This window comes from Erinaceus europaeus, chromosome 12 (genome assembly GCF_950295315.1).
Source record: "Erinaceus europaeus chromosome 12, mEriEur2.1, whole genome shotgun sequence".
In the NCBI taxonomy this organism is placed as follows: Eukaryota; Metazoa; Chordata; class Mammalia; order Eulipotyphla; family Erinaceidae; genus Erinaceus; species Erinaceus europaeus.
The window spans coordinates 90,652,197-90,673,393 of record NC_080173.1 but is presented as its reverse complement, the minus strand read 5'-3'; the positions used below and the strand labels follow the sequence as shown (position 1 = coordinate 90,673,393).

The window sequence follows — 21,197 nt, the reverse complement described above, 5'->3', positions numbered from 1 at the left end:
ATTGCCAGGGTCCAGTCGAGTTTGGAAAGGAAGATTTATAATCCTGACGCTCGTTTTCTCCTCCTGCGATCCATAGTCTGGGATGGAATGCTTCCGCATTTTCGACAGGCCTGTATCACTCTTAAAAACGAACACCCAGATACTTGGATTATAGCTACACAGGATCTCAGATCAAGCTCTTTTTAAGGACCTATGTTACAGGCCTATGCAGCTACCTTACATAAGCAAAAAGGGGCTTGCTTTCAGTGTGGTCACCAAGGGCATTGGCATAACCAATGTCCAGAAAATAGACTGCGACCCCGCCTCCAGTCAGGGCAACCCTGCCTCCAGTCAGGCCCCATCTCCATCCATCCGCCTCCCTGACGCTTGGAGCTGCAGATCATTCATCAAAGATTTTCTCTCCAAGGCCGCAAAGTCTGTTACCCAAGATGATGAATGCCAACATGGATGCAGTTGACGCTGAAAACCAGGCGGAACTGGAGGAGAAAACACGGCTGATTAATCAGGTGCTGGAACTCCAACACACACTGGAAGATCTCTCTGCAAGAGTAGATGCAGTCAAAGAAGAAAATCTGAAGCTAAAATCAGAAAATCAAGTTCTTGGACAATATATAGAAAGCCTCATGTCAGCTTCTAGTGTTTTTCAAACAACTGACACAAAAAGCAAAAGAAAATAAGGCATGGCTGCCCCTCTGATTTAATGGAATTGCTGCTGGTCTTTTTCTTTATAACTTGGATAGATTCCAAAAGTTAAGGTACTTAGGTTTGAAGCTTCATTGAATATTTATGAAAATAATGTCAGCTCTAGGCAAATCTAGAGCAAACCAGACTTCCATGAGTTTGTGTATTATGTTAGTCTATGAAAACGTGCAAATGTATTGTAGAGACTTTATAATTAGAAATGCATATATTTATGAAACTTGAATGTTTTCTCCAATTTGATTAATAGGTTAGCACTGTCTTTTATTATAGGCATAAAAAGAGATATGAGAAAATAACCACCATGTTGTGAGAAGTGACCAAAATCACGTACTGACTACACAGCTTCTTATCCCTGCCTGCCGCCGTGTGCCTCTTCTCTGTCTGCTCCTCCCCTCATCTCCCTCCCCTAAGGAAAGAGAAATAGCTTCCCATTTATAAGGCTTCAGTAGTCAATCATGTCTGAGAGTAACCTGAACTCTGATTGCTGAGAAGTAGTCAAATAAGACTTTCTCATTAGGGCTTGTTATGCGCTACACTTACTAAGAAGGACAATGTCACTACTTTCTCTCTAACCAACTGAACACGGAGACTATAAATATGAATACTTTCCACTGAAAATGAATTGTTAAGTTGGGAAAGTTTGTTACAACTTCCATTTTCATAGAATAACCAACTTATTATCTGAAAAAGTGAGCACTGGCTGTGTGTGTGAGAGGAAGAGAGAAAATTTTGAGGAAAAGTAGAAACAGTGGGGATTGAACCAATGCCCTGGAGGGAGGGTAGTGCTTGTTAACAGTGGTTATGTAAATAGAATGAAGTGGTTATGTAAATAGAATAGTGTTAAGCAGGGGGGATTTAAACCAAATGAAAGAGAAGGGGTCTCATGCATACCAACAGTAGAACAACACATCTAGAGTGCTTCAAGAATGGACTATATAGTGATGTAATTAGGAAAAGAAAAAAAAATGCCAATAATATTTTTAAACTGAGAAAATTCATCAACAAATTAAAATTTAAAAAACCAAGAAAAATAACACATTCAAACTGTAGCGTTGTATGTTTAACAATTAACTACCTAACGTGATTCTACACAACTTTAATTAAATTACATTTCTTTTTTCTTTTTTTTTCCTCTATGGTTATTGTTCAGATTCAGTGCCTGCATTATGAATCCTCTGCTCCTAGAGGCTCTCCCCCCCAACACTTTTGTTGTCCTTATTATTTAAGGTTGTTATTATTATTGTCATCGTTGTTGTTGGATAGGACAGAGAGAAATGGAGAGAGGAGGGGAAGACAGAGAGGAGGAGAGAAAGGTAGACACCTGCAGACCTGCTTCACCACCTGTGAAGCGACTTCCCCGCAGGTGGGGAGCCGGGGGCTAGAACCGGGATCCTCACACCGGTCCTTGTGCTTGGCGCCAGGTGCGCTTAACCCGCTGCGCTACTGCCCAGCCCCCATTACATTACATTTCTTTTCGATTTTTCCACAAGGGTTAGACTGGGGCTCGACACTAGCATGACAAATCCATTGTTCCTAGTAGCCAGTTTTTCCTCTTTTAAAATTTGCATTTGGTAGTACAGAGAGAAACTGAGAGGCAGTAGAGAGGAAGATACAAAGAGACCTGAAGCTCTGCCTCTCTGCTCACTCATGAAGTCTGATGGTACACTAAACATTAATTAGCATTAGTGCAAGTTTGAGAAAATCTGCATGGGGGGTGTCTTTTTCGCATGTTTTAAAATTTAATATTCCATTGATTAGTTTGAGTTCCATACATTTGCATTTTCAGGGTCTAATTGACACACTCATGTCATAATAGGGGGCGCCCCGGCCTCTGACCTTGACCCCCTGTCCTGCTCAGTGAAGTGGCACTTGGCACTGTGGACCAGACAACTTCCCTAGAAGTCACTTCTATACCAGAGCAACTTGTAGTGACTTAACTCATAGAAAGGACTGCAAAACATAGAAAGGTACACCACTACATTTAAGAACCTATTTTGGGGACTTGTTTGCTTTTAAAAACTGGTTAAAACAGTGCATATGAGCCTGTTATTCTCTAATGTTAATTTTCATTTTGACAGTTTTAGATGGATGGTGCAATATGAACATATTAGCTAGCACTAGGAAAGGAATAAAAATGATTAATAGCAGTAAAAAAATAAATTTAAACTGAATGAGTTCCCCCTAAGTAAATCTCCAAATCTCTATGCCATACCATTGCTACCCAACTTGAAGTGAAATATGTACAATGAACGACATATGTGAGTGGAAAGAGATACTTAAAACAACTATCCTTAAAATATCTTACTCAGGTAAATTTTGCGTGTGCGTGAGACAGTCAACACTCTTCTAGAGCCTTCATCAGGACCTTGGAAATGGTACAAAGGCAGGTTGTGAAGCTCAATAGTTGTGTATTCCCCGGAAAAAAAAATGTGTTAGTGAGATAGGAAGAAGATTGCTCTCTCTGCTGCCATTCACCTTCCCAACTCAAAAGAGAAACAAAAGGAGATGCCTTCTATGTAATGAGACTGACAGTGAGAGAAAATAAAGCAGAGGTGAACATACAAAATGCAAGAGTGGCAAAATGCATTTAAATTAAAGAAGGCTTGAAATAAGAGAGAAAAAAAGGATAAAGTTACTGATAAAATTGATAAAACTAGTAGAAACTAGTAGCCTGGGATGTGACACAATGGATAAATTATGACGGACTCTCAGCTATGAGGTCCTGAGTTCTCTGCCCCACCCTAAGTAAAATAAGTCTTGTAAAAAAAAAAACACAAGTCGAACCTGAAATGAAATTGGAGTATTACACCAAAGTAAAAGACTCTGGGGTGGGTGGGTGGGTGGGGAGAATACAGGTCCATGAAAAATGATGAATGAAATAGTGGGGGTTGTATTGTTAAATGGGAATCTGGGGAATGTTATGCATGTAAAAAAAAAGAAGAAGAAGTAGAAACGCAAAGCAGAAATTGACTGAGTTTGGAGTATGGCACCAAAATAAGAAAGCAGAAGTATACTAGAGTTTGCAGTGAGTACCCTCCCTAACACTTCCTCTCCACTATTCCAAGCTTTGGGTCCATGATTGCTCAACAATTTGTTTGGCTTTGTATGTTAACTCTCTTTTCAGCCACCAGGTTCCAGGTGTCATCAGGATGCTGGCCAGACTTCCCTGGACTGAAGACCCCACCAATGTGTCCTGGAGCTCAGCTTCCCCAGAGACCCACCCTACCAGGGAAAGAGAGAGGCAGACTGGGAGTATGGACCGACCAGTCAACGCCCATGTTCAGCAGGGAAGCAATTATAGAAGCCAGACCTTCTACCTTCTGCAACCCACAATGACCCTGGGTCCATGCTCCCAGAGGGCTAGAGAATGGGAAAGCTATCGGGGGAGGGGGTGGGATATGGAGATTGGGCGGTGGGAATTGTGTGGAGTTGTACCCCTCCTACCCTATGGTTTTGTTAATTAATCCTTTCTTAAATAAAAAAAATTTTAAAAAAAAGACAAAAAAATAGATCAAGCAGAAAAGTTAAAACTATTCGTATAAAACTATTACGTAAATTTACCTTGTGGAAAGGAGCTATCAGAAGGTAGTTAAAATACAGAGTAGCAATCTAACATCTCACTGCTTTGTTTTTTGTTTGTTTGTTTGTTTGTTTTTAAAGATCATCAGTACTCCCTTACCTTGGGACATTTCTTACTAAAATAATCTGACTTCCAGCTAAGAGCACAGTTTCCTGAAGTGTAGTTTTCTTTCTTTCTTTCCTTCCTTCCTTCCTTCCTTTTTCTTTCCTTTCTCCCTTTCCTATCTTTTTTCTTTTCTTTCTTTCCTTCTTTCTTTCCCTCTTTCTCCCTTTCTTTTTTTTCAATTTTTTTATATTTATTTTATTTATTTATTCCCTTTTGTTGCCCTTGTTTTATTGTTGTAGTCATTATTGTTGTTGTCATTGTTTAGGACAGAGAGAAATGGAGAGAGGAGGGGAAGACAGAGAGGAGGAGAGAAAGATAGACACCTGCAGACCTGCTTCACCGCCTGTGAAGCGACTCCCCTGCAGGTGGGGAGCCGGGGTTCGAACCGGGATCCTTATGCCGGTCCTTGTGCTTTGCACCACCTGCGCTTAACCCGCTGCGCTACAGCCTGACTCCCTCTTTCTCCCTTTCTTTCTTTCTCTCTCTCTTTCTCTCTTTCTTTCTCTCTCTCTCTCTCTTTCCTTCCTTCCTTCCTTCCTTCTTTCTTTCTTTCTTTCTTTCTTTGTCTCCAGGGTTATTGCTGGGGCTCAGTGCCTACACTACAAATCCACTACTAGAGGCTATTTCCCCCCCTTTTTGTTGCCCTTGTTGTTTATCGTTGTTGTTAGATAGGACAGAGAGAAATGGAGAGAGAAGGGGAGACAGAGACGGAGAGAGAAAGACAGACACCCACAGACCTGCTTCACTGCTTGTGAAGAGACTCCCCTGCAGGTGGGGAACTGTGGGCTCGAACGGGGATCCTTACGCCAGTCTTTGCGCTTCACGCCATGTGTGCTTAACTCCAAGCACTATTACCCGGCCCCCTGAAATGTAGTTTTCTTTCCAAGTAAGCAGGTGAGTTGAGAGACATTGTACGCTAATTCATCACCAACATAAATCTTGGGCAATTTTTTTTTTTTACCTGTATCTGCCTTCTATTCCTCATATATTAAAGGAATAAAAAGACAAATAATACCCCTCCTAAATAGAAAGGGAAGGTTTGTAGATGTAAAATGTTAACCACAGTGACTGCCATTGACATTGACTATAGCTACTTGCTATCTCTAGCTGCTTGTCATGATGTGCTGACAGCTTTTGTTGTTACTAATGCTGAAAATGCAGACTAAATGTTTCTTGATGGAAAGTTTACTCAAGGCTAAATATGACATATTATTAACCCATAATGTTATAAATATGACATAAATTATAACCAAGACATACTTGTCTAAATGGTCAAGTGTTAATAACATGTAACTGAACAATATAGGATATCATTTTTCATTTATGGTACATATATATATTGGCATAATCATAGATAACACACAAATAATTTTATGGGGGAAATATGATCAAATAGGTACCAAATTCTGCAACAGAATTATAAACAGTGAATCTTAAATCTCTAGGATTACTTTATGAGATTTCCAGTAATATTTTTAATGAAAGTATACTACATATAATGTGCATATAGATTTGAATACATGTGTACATATACAAATAATAAATAATCCATGGTAACTAGTGTAAGAAAAAGACAAATAACAGAAATAAATAAAAGACAAATAACTATCAAGAAATTCTTTTACCATATAGTTAATGGCTCACTACCCTTATATATAAAATAACTCTTATAAAATCAATGTAAAAAATGTAATATCAATACAAAACTGTAATAGCAATATGAAAATGTATCAGATAAGGGGTTAGGTGGTAGCACACTTGGTTGAGTGCATATGTTAAAATATGCAAGGACCCAAGTTCAAGTCCCCTTACCCCCACCTGCAGAGGGGGAAAGCTTTGCGAGTGGTGAAGCAGTGCTGCAGGTGTCACTCTGTCCCTGTCCTTCTCTAGCCCTCCCTTCTCTCTCAATTTCTGGCTGTCTCTATTCAGTAAATAAATAAAGTTAATTTTAAAAATTTTAATGAAAATGTACCGTATAGAATAGGTAATGGCTAAGTACCCTCATGCATAAATTAACTCTTGTACATCAATCTGAAAATGTAATAACAATCTGAAAATGTAGCCTCAGTATAAAGATATAATACTGAAAGACATCTCAGTGCTATCGCTTCTCTCTTTGTGTGTCTATCTCTCTTTTGCTCTGCTTGTCTCTTTGTCTCTTTTTAAAATATAATGCCTCAAAACAGAACACTCTAAAAACAATTTACAAAATAATAAATACAAATAACTGATTATTAATCATATAAGCATTCAGTTTCATATGTCATGAAAGAAATACAAATTGAGGAAACTACATACTCTTTCCTATGACTTCTAAGCCCTAACTTCTGTTTCTCTCTCTCACTTTGAAGGATCTTTGTGATTACATTGGGTCTACCCACAGAATCCAAGATTATCTTCCTATTTTAAGGGCAGTTAAGTAGCATCCTTAACTTCATCTACAACCTTAATTCTTTTTAACTATGCAATCCCACAATCACTGGCTCTTGTCATAAGGATATAGTCATCTTTGGAGGACCTTTGTTCTGCCTACCACAGATAGTTAAAGAAAATTAAAAAAGAAGAAACATTATTTCTATCTAAACATAATTTCCATGTAGATGTATTATGAATACCATGAGGGGAGTTTAAAAGTCTATGTGATATTCTGTACTAGAAAAAAAAAGTCTTTGGATTCTTCTTTCGCTCTCTCTCTCTCTCTCTCTCTCTATGAAAGAATACAAATGCCCAACAAAATGAAATAGTTACCAATGGATTGGAAAAAGTATTTTCAGTTTATATCTGGTAATTATATAATGCCAGGGCTAGGGAGCCAAATAAAGATTATGCAAAAGACTCTCATGCCTGAGGCTCTGAGATTCCAAGTTCAGTCCCCAGCACCTGCTATCAGCCAAAGCTGACCAGCATTCTCATCTCTTTATCTCTCTCTCTCACACACACACAATAAAATAAAACAAATATTTTTAAAAGAGGTTAATGTAAAAAATATATTTAAAAACACAGGCAACTGAATTTTTAAAATCTGGTTAAAATAGACATAGACTCTTAAAAGACATTTTTCAAATTCATATGAATGACTAACAGTCAGCATGCACACGAGAAGGTGTTCAGTACCACTAATAAGGAGAGAAATGCAAATACAAACTGTGATGGAGATGTCACTTTACACCTATGGAAATATGTATTATCAAAAAGCAAGAGATAGTAAGTGTTGGTGAGGATGTAGCTAGAATAACACTTTTGCACTGTTAGTGGGAGTACAAATTGATACGGTTGTTATGGAAAAATGTGTAGAGGTTCCTCAAAAAAAACTACAAGGAGAGCTACCATATGACCTACCAGTTTCACATTTGTATATTTATCTGAAGAAGATTAAAATACAAATCCAGAAAGATGTGTGCAAACTTATATTGTCTGCAATAGTATTTATGAGATCCAACATGGCCCTCAAAGGATAAGGCTGTCTAACATGGTCCTGGGAGTAAGGAAGTAACCCCAAACTGGGTTACTTGATAAACTGGGTTGAACTCAACTGTCTGCACTCTGCCAACAGTTAATATAATAAAACAGTGTGGGGTTCACATTCTTCCCCTGTCCCTGCTCACCTTGTTCCCTAAAGATAATAAAGAATTTTCGCAAGGTTCTGATGAACTTTTACTCTGGGGATGGTGACTAGATGGAGGACCAGAGAAAATAAATCAGCAGGCAGTAGACAAAGTTAAAGGAAAGTTCAAGTTTATTAGAATAGACAAGTCAAGAAATAGATACCAAAGGAGGAGGTAGACAGCTGGAAAAGGATCAGCTATCAAGTGAGTGCTGGTGAGGGTCAAAATTCATGAATATAATTTTTTTATTTTTTAATATTTATTTATTCCCTTTTTGTTGCCCTTGTTTTATTGTTGTAGTTATTATTGTTGTCATCATTGTTGGATAGGACAGAAAGAAATGGAGAGAGAAGGGGAAGACAGAGAGGGGGAGAGAAAAACAGACACCTGCAGACCCCCCCCCCCCGCAGGTGGGGAGCCCGGGCTTGAACTGGGATTCTTAACGCCAGTCCTTACGCTTTGCACCATGTACACTTAACCCACTGTGCTACCGCCCAACTCCTTATAATTTTTAAAAGATATTTCAATTATTTATTTATTGGATAAAGACAGAAAGAAACTGACATGGAAACCTGGGGAGACAGAGGGGTAAGGAGAGGAAGACAGACACTATCTGTAGTGCTGCCCCACTGGTTTCAAAATTTCCTCACTTGAGGGTGAGGACCAAAAACTTGACCCCGGGCCCTTACCCATGGTAGCATGTCTGCTCAATAACCTGGCCCCCACCTATAATTTTCAGGGCTAAATTCATTTGGGATTGCTTAAGAAAACCACTTCTTCCTCCCTTATCCAGGGAGATGGGGTTGCTTCTTTCTTTCTTCTTCTTTTTAAAAAGGTTATGTATATGTCTTACAAACTTTAATTTTTTTTTAAATTTCCCCTTTTGTTGCCCATGCTGATTCTTATTGTTGTAGTTATTATTGTTGTTGTTATTGATGTCGTTGTTGTCAGATAGGACAGAGAGAAATGGAGAAAGGAGGGGAAGACAGAGAGGGAGAGAAAGATAGACACCTGCAGACCTGCTTCACCGCTTGTGAAGCGACTCCACTGCAGGTGGGGAGCCGGGGGCTCAAACCGGGATACTTAGACCAGTCCTTGCACTTTGCACCACGTGCACTTAACTCGAATTTTTTTTTGATTGATTGATAGAGACAGCCAGAAATCAAGAAGGAAGTGATACAGAGAGATAACTGCAACACTGCTTCACCCCTTGCAAAGCTTTTTCCCTGCAGGTGGAGCCAGGGTCCTTGTGCATTATAACAGGTGTGATCAACCAGGTGTGCCACCATCCAGCCCCCTGCTGGGGTTCTTCCTATCACTTCCTTCAGAGGTTGTTCATACCCTGGGGTGAATGTAGGAAAACTTCTCTGTCTCTCAGACATCTCGATTAACAAGGTGTTTGCAACTCTTACTGCCCTAGTGAGTTTTAATCACTTTAACCTCTTACGGATCCTGAGAAGGCTTTGATCACACAATAGTATGACAGCAATTTTCCTCAGCTTCACTGCTTAGGTCACCAGCCCGGCAAAAGTCACATTCATGGATTTATACCTCAGCAGATCATAATTTTTTGTTCGAGGAGGAAGCATGACAAAAGACCCATCACAATCCAGGAGGGAGGATGACTGATGGTCTCAGGTCCCTCCTGACTGTTTCTAAATCAAACTCCAGGTTTTTCTGACTCCCACCCCCAAGTTTTAACTGTTTGGATTGTCTCTTTCTTGAGAGCAAAGAAGATCTTGACCTGAGTAACAACTCTTACTTCCTTTGCAATAAGGGCAATTTTCCCCTTTTTTTGCAAAAGCAAATATGATAGTGTTTAGCTTTCTGTGACGCCAGGTAACAACAGTCCCTTGTTCAGCTTTACGCATAAACAACCTGAGCAGTGAGGCAGGTCTGCAGGTGTCTGTATTTCTCTCTCCATGGCTATCTCCCCCATCCCTCTCAATATCTCTCTGTCCTATCCAATAAATAATGAAAATAAAATACAATGAAATGGCCTCCAGGAGCAGTGGATTTCTAGCACAGGCACCAAGCTCCAGCGATAACCCTAGAGGCAAAAATAAATAATTAATTAGTTAATTAATCAAATTTAAGAAAAACACATATATACAAAGAGCAGATTGCTTAGTTGTCAGAAGTGGGGGAGTACAGGTCAATGACAAAACAAATAAAGGCGTTCCAAAGTTACACAACCTTTCAATCATAAGATAAATAGTAGAGATGTAATGTACAGAATGGTGATTCATGGACCACATAACACTTCAGTCAAACCCAAATGGCATAGGTAACAGAGATTCTTATATATAAGTGAGTACCAAAAAAGTCACTACTCAGAAGACATAAAACTAAAGCAAAGAGCCAACAAAATCACCCACCTGGATAGTGTATTGCTTTATCATGAGCAGAAACCAGGTTCAAGCTGGTCCCTACCACACTGGAGGATGCTCCAGTGCTGTGATATCTTTCCCTCTCTTGCCTATCTTTGTCTCTCTATCTGGAAAAGCCTAGAGGGGTTACGTCCTGGCGATGGCAATAAGTCAATAAAGAAATCACAGCTAGAGACTGACTTTATGGCTGTAAACCACCACATAGGAAAAGAGAATATAGTAGAAATTATATTTAAAATACAGCTATTTTACCTATAAGGCCAGAGAAGCTTCTCTGGACCTTCCGTAAATATCTCAGTAGGACTGTCTCAGGGAAATGACTCTCAAGGAAAGGCTCGACAACACCCTAAGTAGGAAACACTACTTCCTTCCTTCTCACGGGATTGATTCTCTTAGACCTTGCTGTAGCTTATGTTTACTTCTTAGAAAACATTGCTAAGTGATTCAAGATTTTATTTCAGTCAATGCTGACTTTGATATGAAAGTCATAGTTAACATTATATCACACATTGTCATTTCTATTACATATTTTCCTAGTTAACCAAGAGCATAAACATTAAACCTCTCTGGTATCCAGACCCATACATCAAACTTTCAATTACTTTGTCTATAAGACAAGACAGTTCTCAGGATGAGGCCTAGAATTCAAGTGCTATTAAGACTTGGTAAGTCACATAATTCCACACAACAGATATCACTTGCTTCAAATAGTGTCTGACAAAGACAGAGGATTGACTGAATTTTACAGCTCAGACAAACCTCAGGCTGCCTAAGAAAGCAGCATTTGGGGTGGGGGGGTAAGATGGTGGCACAATGGGTTAATCTCACAAGGACACACACCAGGAACCAGGTTTGATCCCCCCACCTACACGGGGGTCGCTTCACAAGCAGTGAAGCAAGTCTGCAGGTGTCTGTCTTTCTCTCTTCCCCTCTCTATCTTCCCCTTCCCTCTCAATTTCTCTCTGTCCTAACAAAAAAGAAAAAAAAAACATTTTCTGCTTCAAGGGAGACGACAGATTGATTCAGGAACCATTATTCAGACTTGCTCCTTCTCAATTCAATTCACCACCAATCAGTAGCTATAGGTCAAACCCCCTTGGCAATAATAAAGCAGCCTCCCTGGGACAGTGGACACTGCTGAAGATGGCTTCAGAGAAGAAATCCCACCTCCCACATTCACACCTCACCTTCCTGACTTGGAAAACACCTCCAGTGAATGAGTAAATCTGGCCTCTGTCAGCGCTTTGTAAGCAAGCATTTCACAAGGTTTACAGAAAAGTAAAGTAAACAGAGCTCTGAGTAACAAAAGAGTGGCGTTTATGCATTCTTTGATTCACTTTAAAGGATGGTATAAACTGACTTTTTAACCAAGCATTAGGCAAGATCTGGGCCCAAGCCATTCTATAATAAACAGTGACATGGCTCTATTAAAATATTTACTTAGTGTGCTAAAATGACTTATAGGAAGAGTGGCTACTACATAGAAGTCCTAAGTATTAAGGCGTCAGGTGCCACGGGCGGCATAAATATTCTATGTGCACTTGTTTATAGGAAAACCCCATCTGGATTCAGCTAAAACACAGGCACCCTGGTGACCCCCAGTTTTGCTATTGGAAAATATAACACAAGTGTTCACTCGTCGAGAATAACTACAGTGCTAAGTGCCAAATGACAGATGGGAGGGGGTTGGCTTTTCTCAATAAAATCCAGGCACTCCATTGTGAAGGGTTTCATTGTAAGGACTCGTCGGCATTTATAGACTCTCAGAGTACATACACAGCTAGACAAGGCAGGTTGCTGGGTCGGGATGACCACAGTCTTGTCTGTTCAGGATGACTTTGCCTTGACACATGCAAACAAACTGGTCAGGATTTGAAGACGTGACCTGAAGTAGCCTGCAGGCACCAATCAGAGATTCCCCACCTCCATCCACTCTTTACCTCCCCAATTCTGTGATCCTGGCCAGCAGTCAGGTAGAAAGGCTCAAGATGTGACATAATGTGATTGGAAGGGGGAGCAAAAAACAAAAGGGTATCTTACTTCAAAAGAGAAAGTTGAAATTTGTAGTGTTCCTCTTCTTTAACTTGAACAGGATGCATATTAATAATGCATATTATTAGGTGTTCTACGGAATCTTATTTCCTATATTATCTCATTAGAACCTCATGTCAATATCATGGTGCAGGCAAAACTCGCCCATTTTACAAATTCAACTTTTTAAGAAAAAAAATTTTATTTTTATTTATTGAACAGAGACAGTCAGAAATTGAGAGGAAGGAGGAGTTAGAGAAACAGAGAGACACCTGCAGCACCACTCGGGAACCCCCCCCCCCCGGCAGGTAGGGACTTGGGGCTTGAACTCAGGTCCTTGCACACTGTAATATGTGTGCTCAACCAGGTGTGCCACCACTCCGCCTTCACAGATTCAACTTTTTGTTGAGAATGACTTCAGGGAGTCATCAGTTCAGGTCACAGTCATCTCCTCAGAGGAACACAATAACCTTCTTTGAAGGCTGACCCAAGTATAATATGGACAATAAAAACAATAATAGGAAAGCTGTCTTCTGAGATTGATAAATTCCATTAGGGATAAATGCCTTCCAAAAAGACAGCACTATACAAAAAAGTACAGAGACCTAAAAGAGAAAATATTAAATTGTTCATTTAGGAAAAATCTCTGTGTCATGAGACAATGCACTTCCCCTATTTTCACCAGTTAAATATGTCCAGTTGAACTTGACTGATAGATTCTTTTTAACTTATCCACTCATTCAACAAAAATCCAAAGTACAGTCCCTACTATTGAATATATATTAATTCCTTTCTATTATAGACAATGAAAATAGAGCACTAAATAGAGTCATAATGGCCACTGTACTGATCTATTGGAAGGAAAAGTTAATTATTGCATAAACACGCATGCATAATGCATATATATATTTATTTAAAATAAATTGAATTAGCTGAAAGAAACCCTTCCAAAAGACCCTTCCAGCTTCTATGAAGCCAACATCACTTTGATATCTGAAGCAGACAGCGATACAACCAAAGAAGGAAACTGCAGAGCAATATCGCTGATGAACACAGATGCGAAAATATTGAACAAAATTCTAGGCAACTGGATACAGCAGTATAAAAAGATTGTTTATCATAACCAAGTTGGGTTTACCTCAGAGATGCAAGGTTGATTTAATATACGTAAATCAATCAACGTGATCTACCACATCAATAAAAGCAACACAATAAACCACATGGTTCTATCAATAGATGCAGAGAAAGCCTTTGACAAAATCCAACATCCCTTTATGATCAAAATGCTTTAAAAAAAAAAAAAGGAATAGATGGAAAATTCCTCAAGATAGTGGAGTCTATATATAGCAAACCTACACCAACATCATACGCAATGGTGAAAAACTGGAAGCATTTCCCCTCAGATCAGGTACTAGACAGGGCTGCCCACTGTCACCATTACTAGTCAACATAGCACTGGAAGTTCTTGCCATAGCAATCAGGCAGGAGTAAGGAATTAAAGGGATACAGATTGGAAGAAAATTAAAAGAATCATAAATGTGGAATGAATACGAATGCCAGTTTACATAGGGTGGTCAGGTAAAGCAAAGTATTCATTTGAAAGGACTGGTAGTGAAGGGAAGACATTCATTATTAAGGTTAACCTAGTCTAAACTTTAACCTATGCAATTGTACCAGGACATGAAGGAAACAATACTGGATTAAGAGTGTTTTAAATCTCTGGTCAATAATGGCTGGAACTGGAAGATTCACTGCTCAGTGAAATGCCAGGGGAAAGACAACAACAGGGTGGGTTCACTCCTCTGTGGAGTGTAGATGACTAAAGCAAATGAAAATGCAAAAAAAAATGTAATCAAATGTCCTTAGACATTGTGAGAACTGTGGGGGTATCAGAGGCAGGAAGGGGCACAGATTTTTGGTGATGGGAGTGATGATTTTCAGACACAGATACTAATATGAAACTATTCCCCTGAAAATTATTAAATTACTAGTAAAATGTTTTAAAAAAAATAGAACAAAACTCTGGTCTAAGACTTAACACTGACTTGTGTGTTCATGAGGAAATTACTTCCCATTTCATAATGAAAACTGAGATGCAAGAAACTAATATGACATATTTATGGAACCAAGTTGGTGTGACTAGTTTCTTCCTTTCACTACAAATGTGCGTGTGCGTGCGCGTGTGCGTGTGTGTGTGTTGTCACCAGGGTTTTGCTGGTGCTTGGTGCTGGTACTAGGAATCTACCATTTCCAATGGCAATATTTTCCTTTTTTTTTTTAATTGGATAGGACAGAGAGAAACTGAGAGGGGAGGTGGAGACAGAGAGGAAGAGAGACACATGTTCACCTATTTCACCAATTATGAAACTTCTCCTTGAAGGTAGGAAGCAGGGATTCGAACCTGGGTCTTTCTACATGCTCACTGTGTGTTTAACCAGGTGTACCATAGCTCCACCCTGCCCTACCCCACCTTCATGTGAATCGTGTTATTACTATAAAAGCTACTAACTACATATGAGTGTTAACATTTAAGTAAGTTAAATTAAAAGTCAACTTTAGTTTCCCAGTTGCACTGGCCATAATTTAAGCGCTCAGTAACAGTGAGATAATGTAGAAAGCTTTGCCCGAGAAAACTATTCTAGCTTCTGTGGATGCTGTTAGCTTGTAAGATGAAAAACTCTTTACTTACTCATTTTCAATATACACCAGATGGTTTTTATATTTTAGGTGATTTTAACCCAATCTTTTTATGCCCATTTATGTTGTCCTTCAAGTGTGCAAATAAGAACATACTCATGAAAATAAGCTGTCCAGCAATCTCCCTTAAAAGAAAGATAAAGACATAGTAAAAATCAAATGAGTGACAAAGAAAATGAAAGAGTTGAAAAGCAAAAGCAGAGAATGAATGATCATAGTGGGCAACAAACACAGTAACATACAGAGATCTAGCTAGACAAGTGTGATTGAAAATTAAATTGAACACTACCTAGAAAACTCAAGCTATATAAACGGTAAAGAGGGGCTGGGTGGTGGCACACCTGGTTAAGCGCACATATTACAATGTCCAAGGGCCCAGGTTTGAGCCCCCAGTCCCCACCTGCCGGGAGAAAGCTCTGCAAGTGGTGAAGCAGGGCTAAGGTGTCTCTCTGTCTCTCTCCCTCTCTATCTTCTCCTCCCCTCTCGATTTCTCACTGTCTCTATCTAATAAATAAATAAAGATTAGGAAAAAATCAAGTAAAATAAGCTGTAACGATATTGAGCACATATCTGGGTTTAAAATTTACAAATCACTAATGTTGCATGATAATGCAGGGCTGACCTTGACAGTGACCTGGACCTTTCCACTAAAATAGTCATGAAAGAGAATAAGTACAACTTTTCAATATGCAATTGAAAATTGTTTAAAAAAAAAATCCACTCACTTCACTGCTTTATCCTGTGGGAAATATTCCTAAGAACATAATAAAAAGACAACAACCTTAAATATTCCTAAGAACTTAATAAAAAGACACCAACCTTGCTTCCCTGGGCAGACAACCTCACCAATGTGTCCTGGAACCCCACTCTCCAGACCCCTGCCCCACTAGGGAAAGAGAGAGACAGGTTGGGAGTATAGATCCACCTACTAACACCCATGTCCAGCGGAGAAGCAATTACAGAAGCCAGACCTTCCACTTCTGCACCGTATAATGATCCTGGGTCCATGCTCCCAGAGGGATAAAGAAGAGGAAAGATTCCAATGGAAGGGATGGCATATGGAACTCTGGCGGTGGGAATTGTGTGGAAATGTACTCCTTTTAGCCAATGGACATGCAGATCATTATTAAATCAATTTTTAAAAAGTTCTAAGAAAAACAATTACCAAGACATCCAATAAGAGAGGAATAATTAAATCCTAGTATATCCTTAAAATAGTATTACAGTAAGCCATAAAAAAATAATGTTTATGGGGCCAGGCGGTGGCTCACCTCACCTGGTAAAGTGCACATTTAAAAGTAAGCAAAGACCCAGGTTCAAGACCCTGGTTTCCCAGTCCCCACCTGCAGGTGTCTTTTATCTCTCTCCCTCTCTATCTCTATCTCCACCACCCTTCTCAATTTCTGTCTCTAGCCAATAACAAATAAATAAAAATATTTTTAAAAATAATGATTCTGAAAAAAATTAGTAAAATGGAAAAAAATTACCATATAACATTAGTTTTAAAAAAAACAGTATAGTAACAATAGCTTATACTCAATGCTTAGTCCCTTTTTGAAAGTCTTGGGGGGCTATTACCAATATACCATCTGCGCCTCAAGACACATATAAGAAATCATCCTGTTGCTGAGAAAACAAGTCTTCTGGTTCACCTTTCCAGTGTCCCACAAACCACTAAGTCATAGACACAAGTCACGAGAGTAGGCACATCGAAAAGAAAAGAAATCTGCTCTCCTGACTGCCTCGTCCCTAGGAATTCTCAGAATAGCGTGCTCTCCGACATTTAAAAAGCTGCATGTTTAATTTCAAAAACCTTTGGCACCCTAGCAGTGATTATCTCTGAATGAGTGAATTGCAGATGCATTTATTTTCTTCTTCAGATTAATCTTTATTTAAAATTACTCAGGCAGTAAACTTGACTCAATCATCGGTGAAACATCCAATGAAAAAGAGGTCCTCTCCATATACAGATTTGTACACAAGGGGAACAAAATAATAATTCAAAAGGCAAAGCTAAAAATGGAATTGCAAAATTCTGCCTGGACACTAGTGAGAGTTCAAAGGAGTTAAATAAAAGATGGAAAATGGGAGACAAGCCATCGCTAAATCTTTAAGCTCTTCCAAAAGGTTTCTGTTTGCAGTTGTTGGTTCCTATCTCTTGGCCCTCAGCTTAACTGATGAGAATTTACATAGTTACTGAGAAGTTCAGGAACTACACTGAGGTTCCATTCTTATGTTTCTGCCTAACTATGGTTGCTATTTCATTTCAGTGGATTTGTTTATTAGCTAAACCAATGAAATTACTATCAGTGAACCCTTCCTTCCCTCCCTCAATTTTATTATTATTATTTTAAATTCGACAACACTTTGTTGAACAAACCTGACCCTTAAGAATGTTTCCTGGCACACTGTCCAAGAAGTCTAGCAGAAGTTTGTGCGATTATCTTTATGAGTGTGTACAGTTTAGTCTAGTCCATTTCTTGTTGAATAACACCATCACACATAGTTCCCCAACAATTACAAGAGTTGGTTTTACCTTTGATTAGGTATTCATCAACCAACATGGTCCACAGGGGGCCACAAAAAAATAAACTCACACACTGCTGCAAAACCACCATAAAGCCATGTTTATACTTGTTGTCCTCATGATCATCCCTCTATGGCTGCCAATAGTTTCTCTGCCACATCTGGGGGGTTCATTCCAATGCTAGCATATAGTATTTACTTCCAAGAAAGAAGATTTTAATCCCTGGGTTCAGAATTGAAACCACGCCCTAGAAAAATAGTAAATTAATTATTCAAATGTCCTGGAACTAACTTCTCTGGGTCTATGATTGAAATTTCTGTTTCAGGGTTATTGGTGGGGCTTGATGCCAGTTCATTAATTTACCTCTCCTGGTAGTTGTCTTTTCTTTTTTTTTTTTCTTTCTATTTCATTTGATAGGATAGACAGAAATTTAGAGGCATGGGGTAGGAGGCAAAAAGGGAGCTAGAAAGATAGGCACCTACAGACCTGTTTCACCACTCATGAAGCACTTCTACTGTAGTTTGTAGGATGCTTTGAACTTGCCTTAGCTTCCTGATGTCTTGCAGTAGACGGGGTGGTATGGGTGATGCTGAGGTAGCAAATATTCCCAAGTTCTCAGTAGATAAAAGTTGCAAAATTTATGGTTTAGTCCTGATGTACATCTACAGCATATGGGCTAGGGTATATATTTTAAGATAATCCTCATTTTTGGACCCAGACTTATGCATTAGCTACTTGATGGAGCATTGCCAATATCTACTACAGAGAAAATATTCATCTTGAGCCATTAAACATAAACATGAAAGGCAGTGCATTGTATACTAGTGACTAACATGAGGCAGAGAAAGAACCATGCTAGTATTTCAGAGGGCAGAAATAAGCGCCATCAGTTCAAGTTTTCTATATGGTAAAATGCTTTTATACTGCACTCATCACACACCTCTAAGATATACTGAAACTTTAATACTCATTCCATTTTTGCAATGACTATATGACTATGAAAGTAAGAATGGATAGGCTAACAAAATCTCTTTTCTGGAACCAGGGATAGATCTCAGAACATCAGATGTGCCCGGCTTGATTCCCAACTCTGTCATAAGCCTAAACTAAGAAGTAATCTGATCTGTCTCACTCCCTGTACTCCTCTCTCACAAAAATACAGCTTTAAAAAATAAAATGATTTTTTTCTTCTCTCTTTCATAATTTATTTATTTATTCCCTTTCGTTGCCCCCCTTTTTATTGTTGTAGTTATTATTGTTGTTGTTATTGATGTCATCATTGCTGGATAGGACAGAGAAAAATGGAGAGAGGAGGGGAAGACAGAGAGGGGGAGAGAAAGATAGACACCTGCGGACCTGCTTCACCGCCTGTGAAGCGACTCCCCTGCAGGTGGGGAGCCGGGGTCTTGAACTGGGATCATTATGCCGGTCCTTGCGCTTTGCGCCAGGTGTGCTTAACCCACACCACTACAGCTCAACTCCCATAAAATGAATTTTTATTTTTTTGTTCTACAAAAGATAGTATCAAGAGAATGAGATGACAAGCTTTGGATATATATATATATATATATATATATGTATGTGTATATATATGTATATATTTGCAGAAGGCATTGTTCAAAATATCATTAAAATATCATTGTTCAAAATATTAAAAAGTGGGTCATGGGTGCTGGGCGCTAGTGCATCGGGTTAAGTGCACATGGTGCAAAGCACAAGGACCTGCGGAAGGATCCCAGTTCAAACCCCCAGCTCCCCACCTGCAGGGAGGTCACTTCACAAGTGGTGAAGCAGGTCTGCAGGTGTCTTTCTCTCCCCCTCTGTGTCTTCCCCTCCTCTCTTGATTTCTCTCTGTCCTATCCAACAACAACAGCTATGACAACAACAATAATAATTACAACAAGCGCAACAAGAGCAACAGAAATGGAAAAAAAACCAACGGCTTCCAGGAGCAGTGGATTCGTAGTGCAGGCACTGAGCCCCAAAATAACCTTGGAGGCAAAAAATAAATAATATAATAATAGTAATAATAATAATAAGTGGATCATAGGACTTTACAGACATCTTACTCAAGAAGTATATCGATGGATAAAAGTCTTAGCACCACGTGTCATTTAGGCATTTCAAGTTAAAATAAGATCCTACTGGGGGTCGGGCGGTAGCAAAGCGGGTTAAGCACAAGTGGCGCAAAGCACAAGGACCAGCGTAAGGATCCCTGTTGGAGCCCCCGGCTCCCCACCTGCAGGGGAGTCACTTCACAGGCAGTGAAGCAGGTCTGCAGGTGTCTGTCTTTCTCTCCCCCTCTCTGTCTTCCCCTCCTTTCTCCATTTCTCTGTCCTATCCAACAGCGAACGACATCAACAACAACAATAATAACCACAACAAGGCTACAACAACAAGGGCAACAAAAGAAGGAAAAATGGCCCCCAGGAGCAGTGGATTCATGGTGCAGGCACTGAGCCCCAGCAATAACCCTGGAGGCAAATAATAATAATAATGAGAAGAAGAAGAAGAAGAAGAAGAAGAAGAAGAAGAAGAAGAAGAAGAAGAAGAAGAGGAAGAGGAAGAAGAAGAAGAAGAAGAAGAAGAAGAAGAAGAAGAAGAAGAAGAACAAGAAGAAGAAGAAGAAGAAGAAGAAGAGGAAGAAGAAGAAGAAGAAGAAGAAGAAGAAGAAGAAGAAGAAGAAGAAGAAGAAGAAGAAGAAGAAGAAGAAGAAGAAGAAGAAGAAGAAGATCCTACTGCACACTTATGAGAATGGTCAAAACTCAAGCCACTGACAATACCAAATGTGAAGTAAGGCAACTGGAATGTTACTCGTAGTAGGAATGTAAAATGGTATAGCAGCACTGAACATCTGCAGTTTCTCATAAACAAGATATAGTCATGTCATGTCATTCAGCATTCACAGTCACTGGTGTTTATTCAAATCCACTGAAAATTTATAATACAAAGTCCTGCATGTGAGTAGAGCAGCTTTATTCATGACATCTAAAACTTGGAAAGCAAATGAGATGTTCTTCAGAGTCTCAATAGATAAGATATGCCACATACAGACAAAAGAATATTATTAGTGTTCAAACAAATATTAAACTACCTTGGTGAAGGAGTGGATACAATCTGGGTTGTCAAATGTGAGGTCCTGTGTTCAATCCCTGACATCCTTTATGCCACAGTGCTACTTTGGTTCTCTCTCTCTCACTCGCTCACTTCTCCTCTCTCTGATTAAAATATAAGTAGTTTTTTTAAGTATAAATAAACCAATTATCCAGCCTTAACAAGACATAGATGAAACTTAGTTGCATATTATTAAGTGAAAGAAGTAAGTATGAAAAGACTTGTTTCGTATGGTTCCAGTTCTCTGCCATTCCTGAAGAAGTAAAAATCTATTTGGCAGATAATAAAAAGACACAGGGTTTCTAGACATTGAGGGATGAGAGAGAGGACTAGGAAGCATATAGAGAATTTTTAGGACAGTGAAATTTTTCTGTATGACACCCTAGTAATTGTCATATATCATTATGTGTTCCTTTCCAAGCATAGGATATACAATGGCAAGAATT

At 39.2% G+C, this 21,197-nt stretch overlaps 1 protein-coding gene across 1 annotated transcript; it reads left to right on the top strand.

Annotated features, from left to right (window-relative positions):
• The first annotated feature begins 334 nt into the window (after positions 1–334).
• LOC103110046 (short coiled-coil protein) lies at positions 335–925 on the top strand. The gene has a single exon (XM_016186465.2). The coding sequence runs from the start codon at positions 429–431 to the stop codon at positions 675–677; it is 249 nt and encodes an 82-aa protein (XP_016041951.1). The 5' UTR covers positions 335–428; the 3' UTR covers positions 678–925.
• The last annotated feature ends 20,272 nt before the right edge of the window (positions 926–21,197 follow it).

Coding starts and splice junctions, on each gene's coding strand:
- LOC103110046 (XM_016186465.2), top strand. CDS start 429: ATGATGAATGCCAACATGGATGCAGTTGACGCTGAAAACCAGGCGGAA.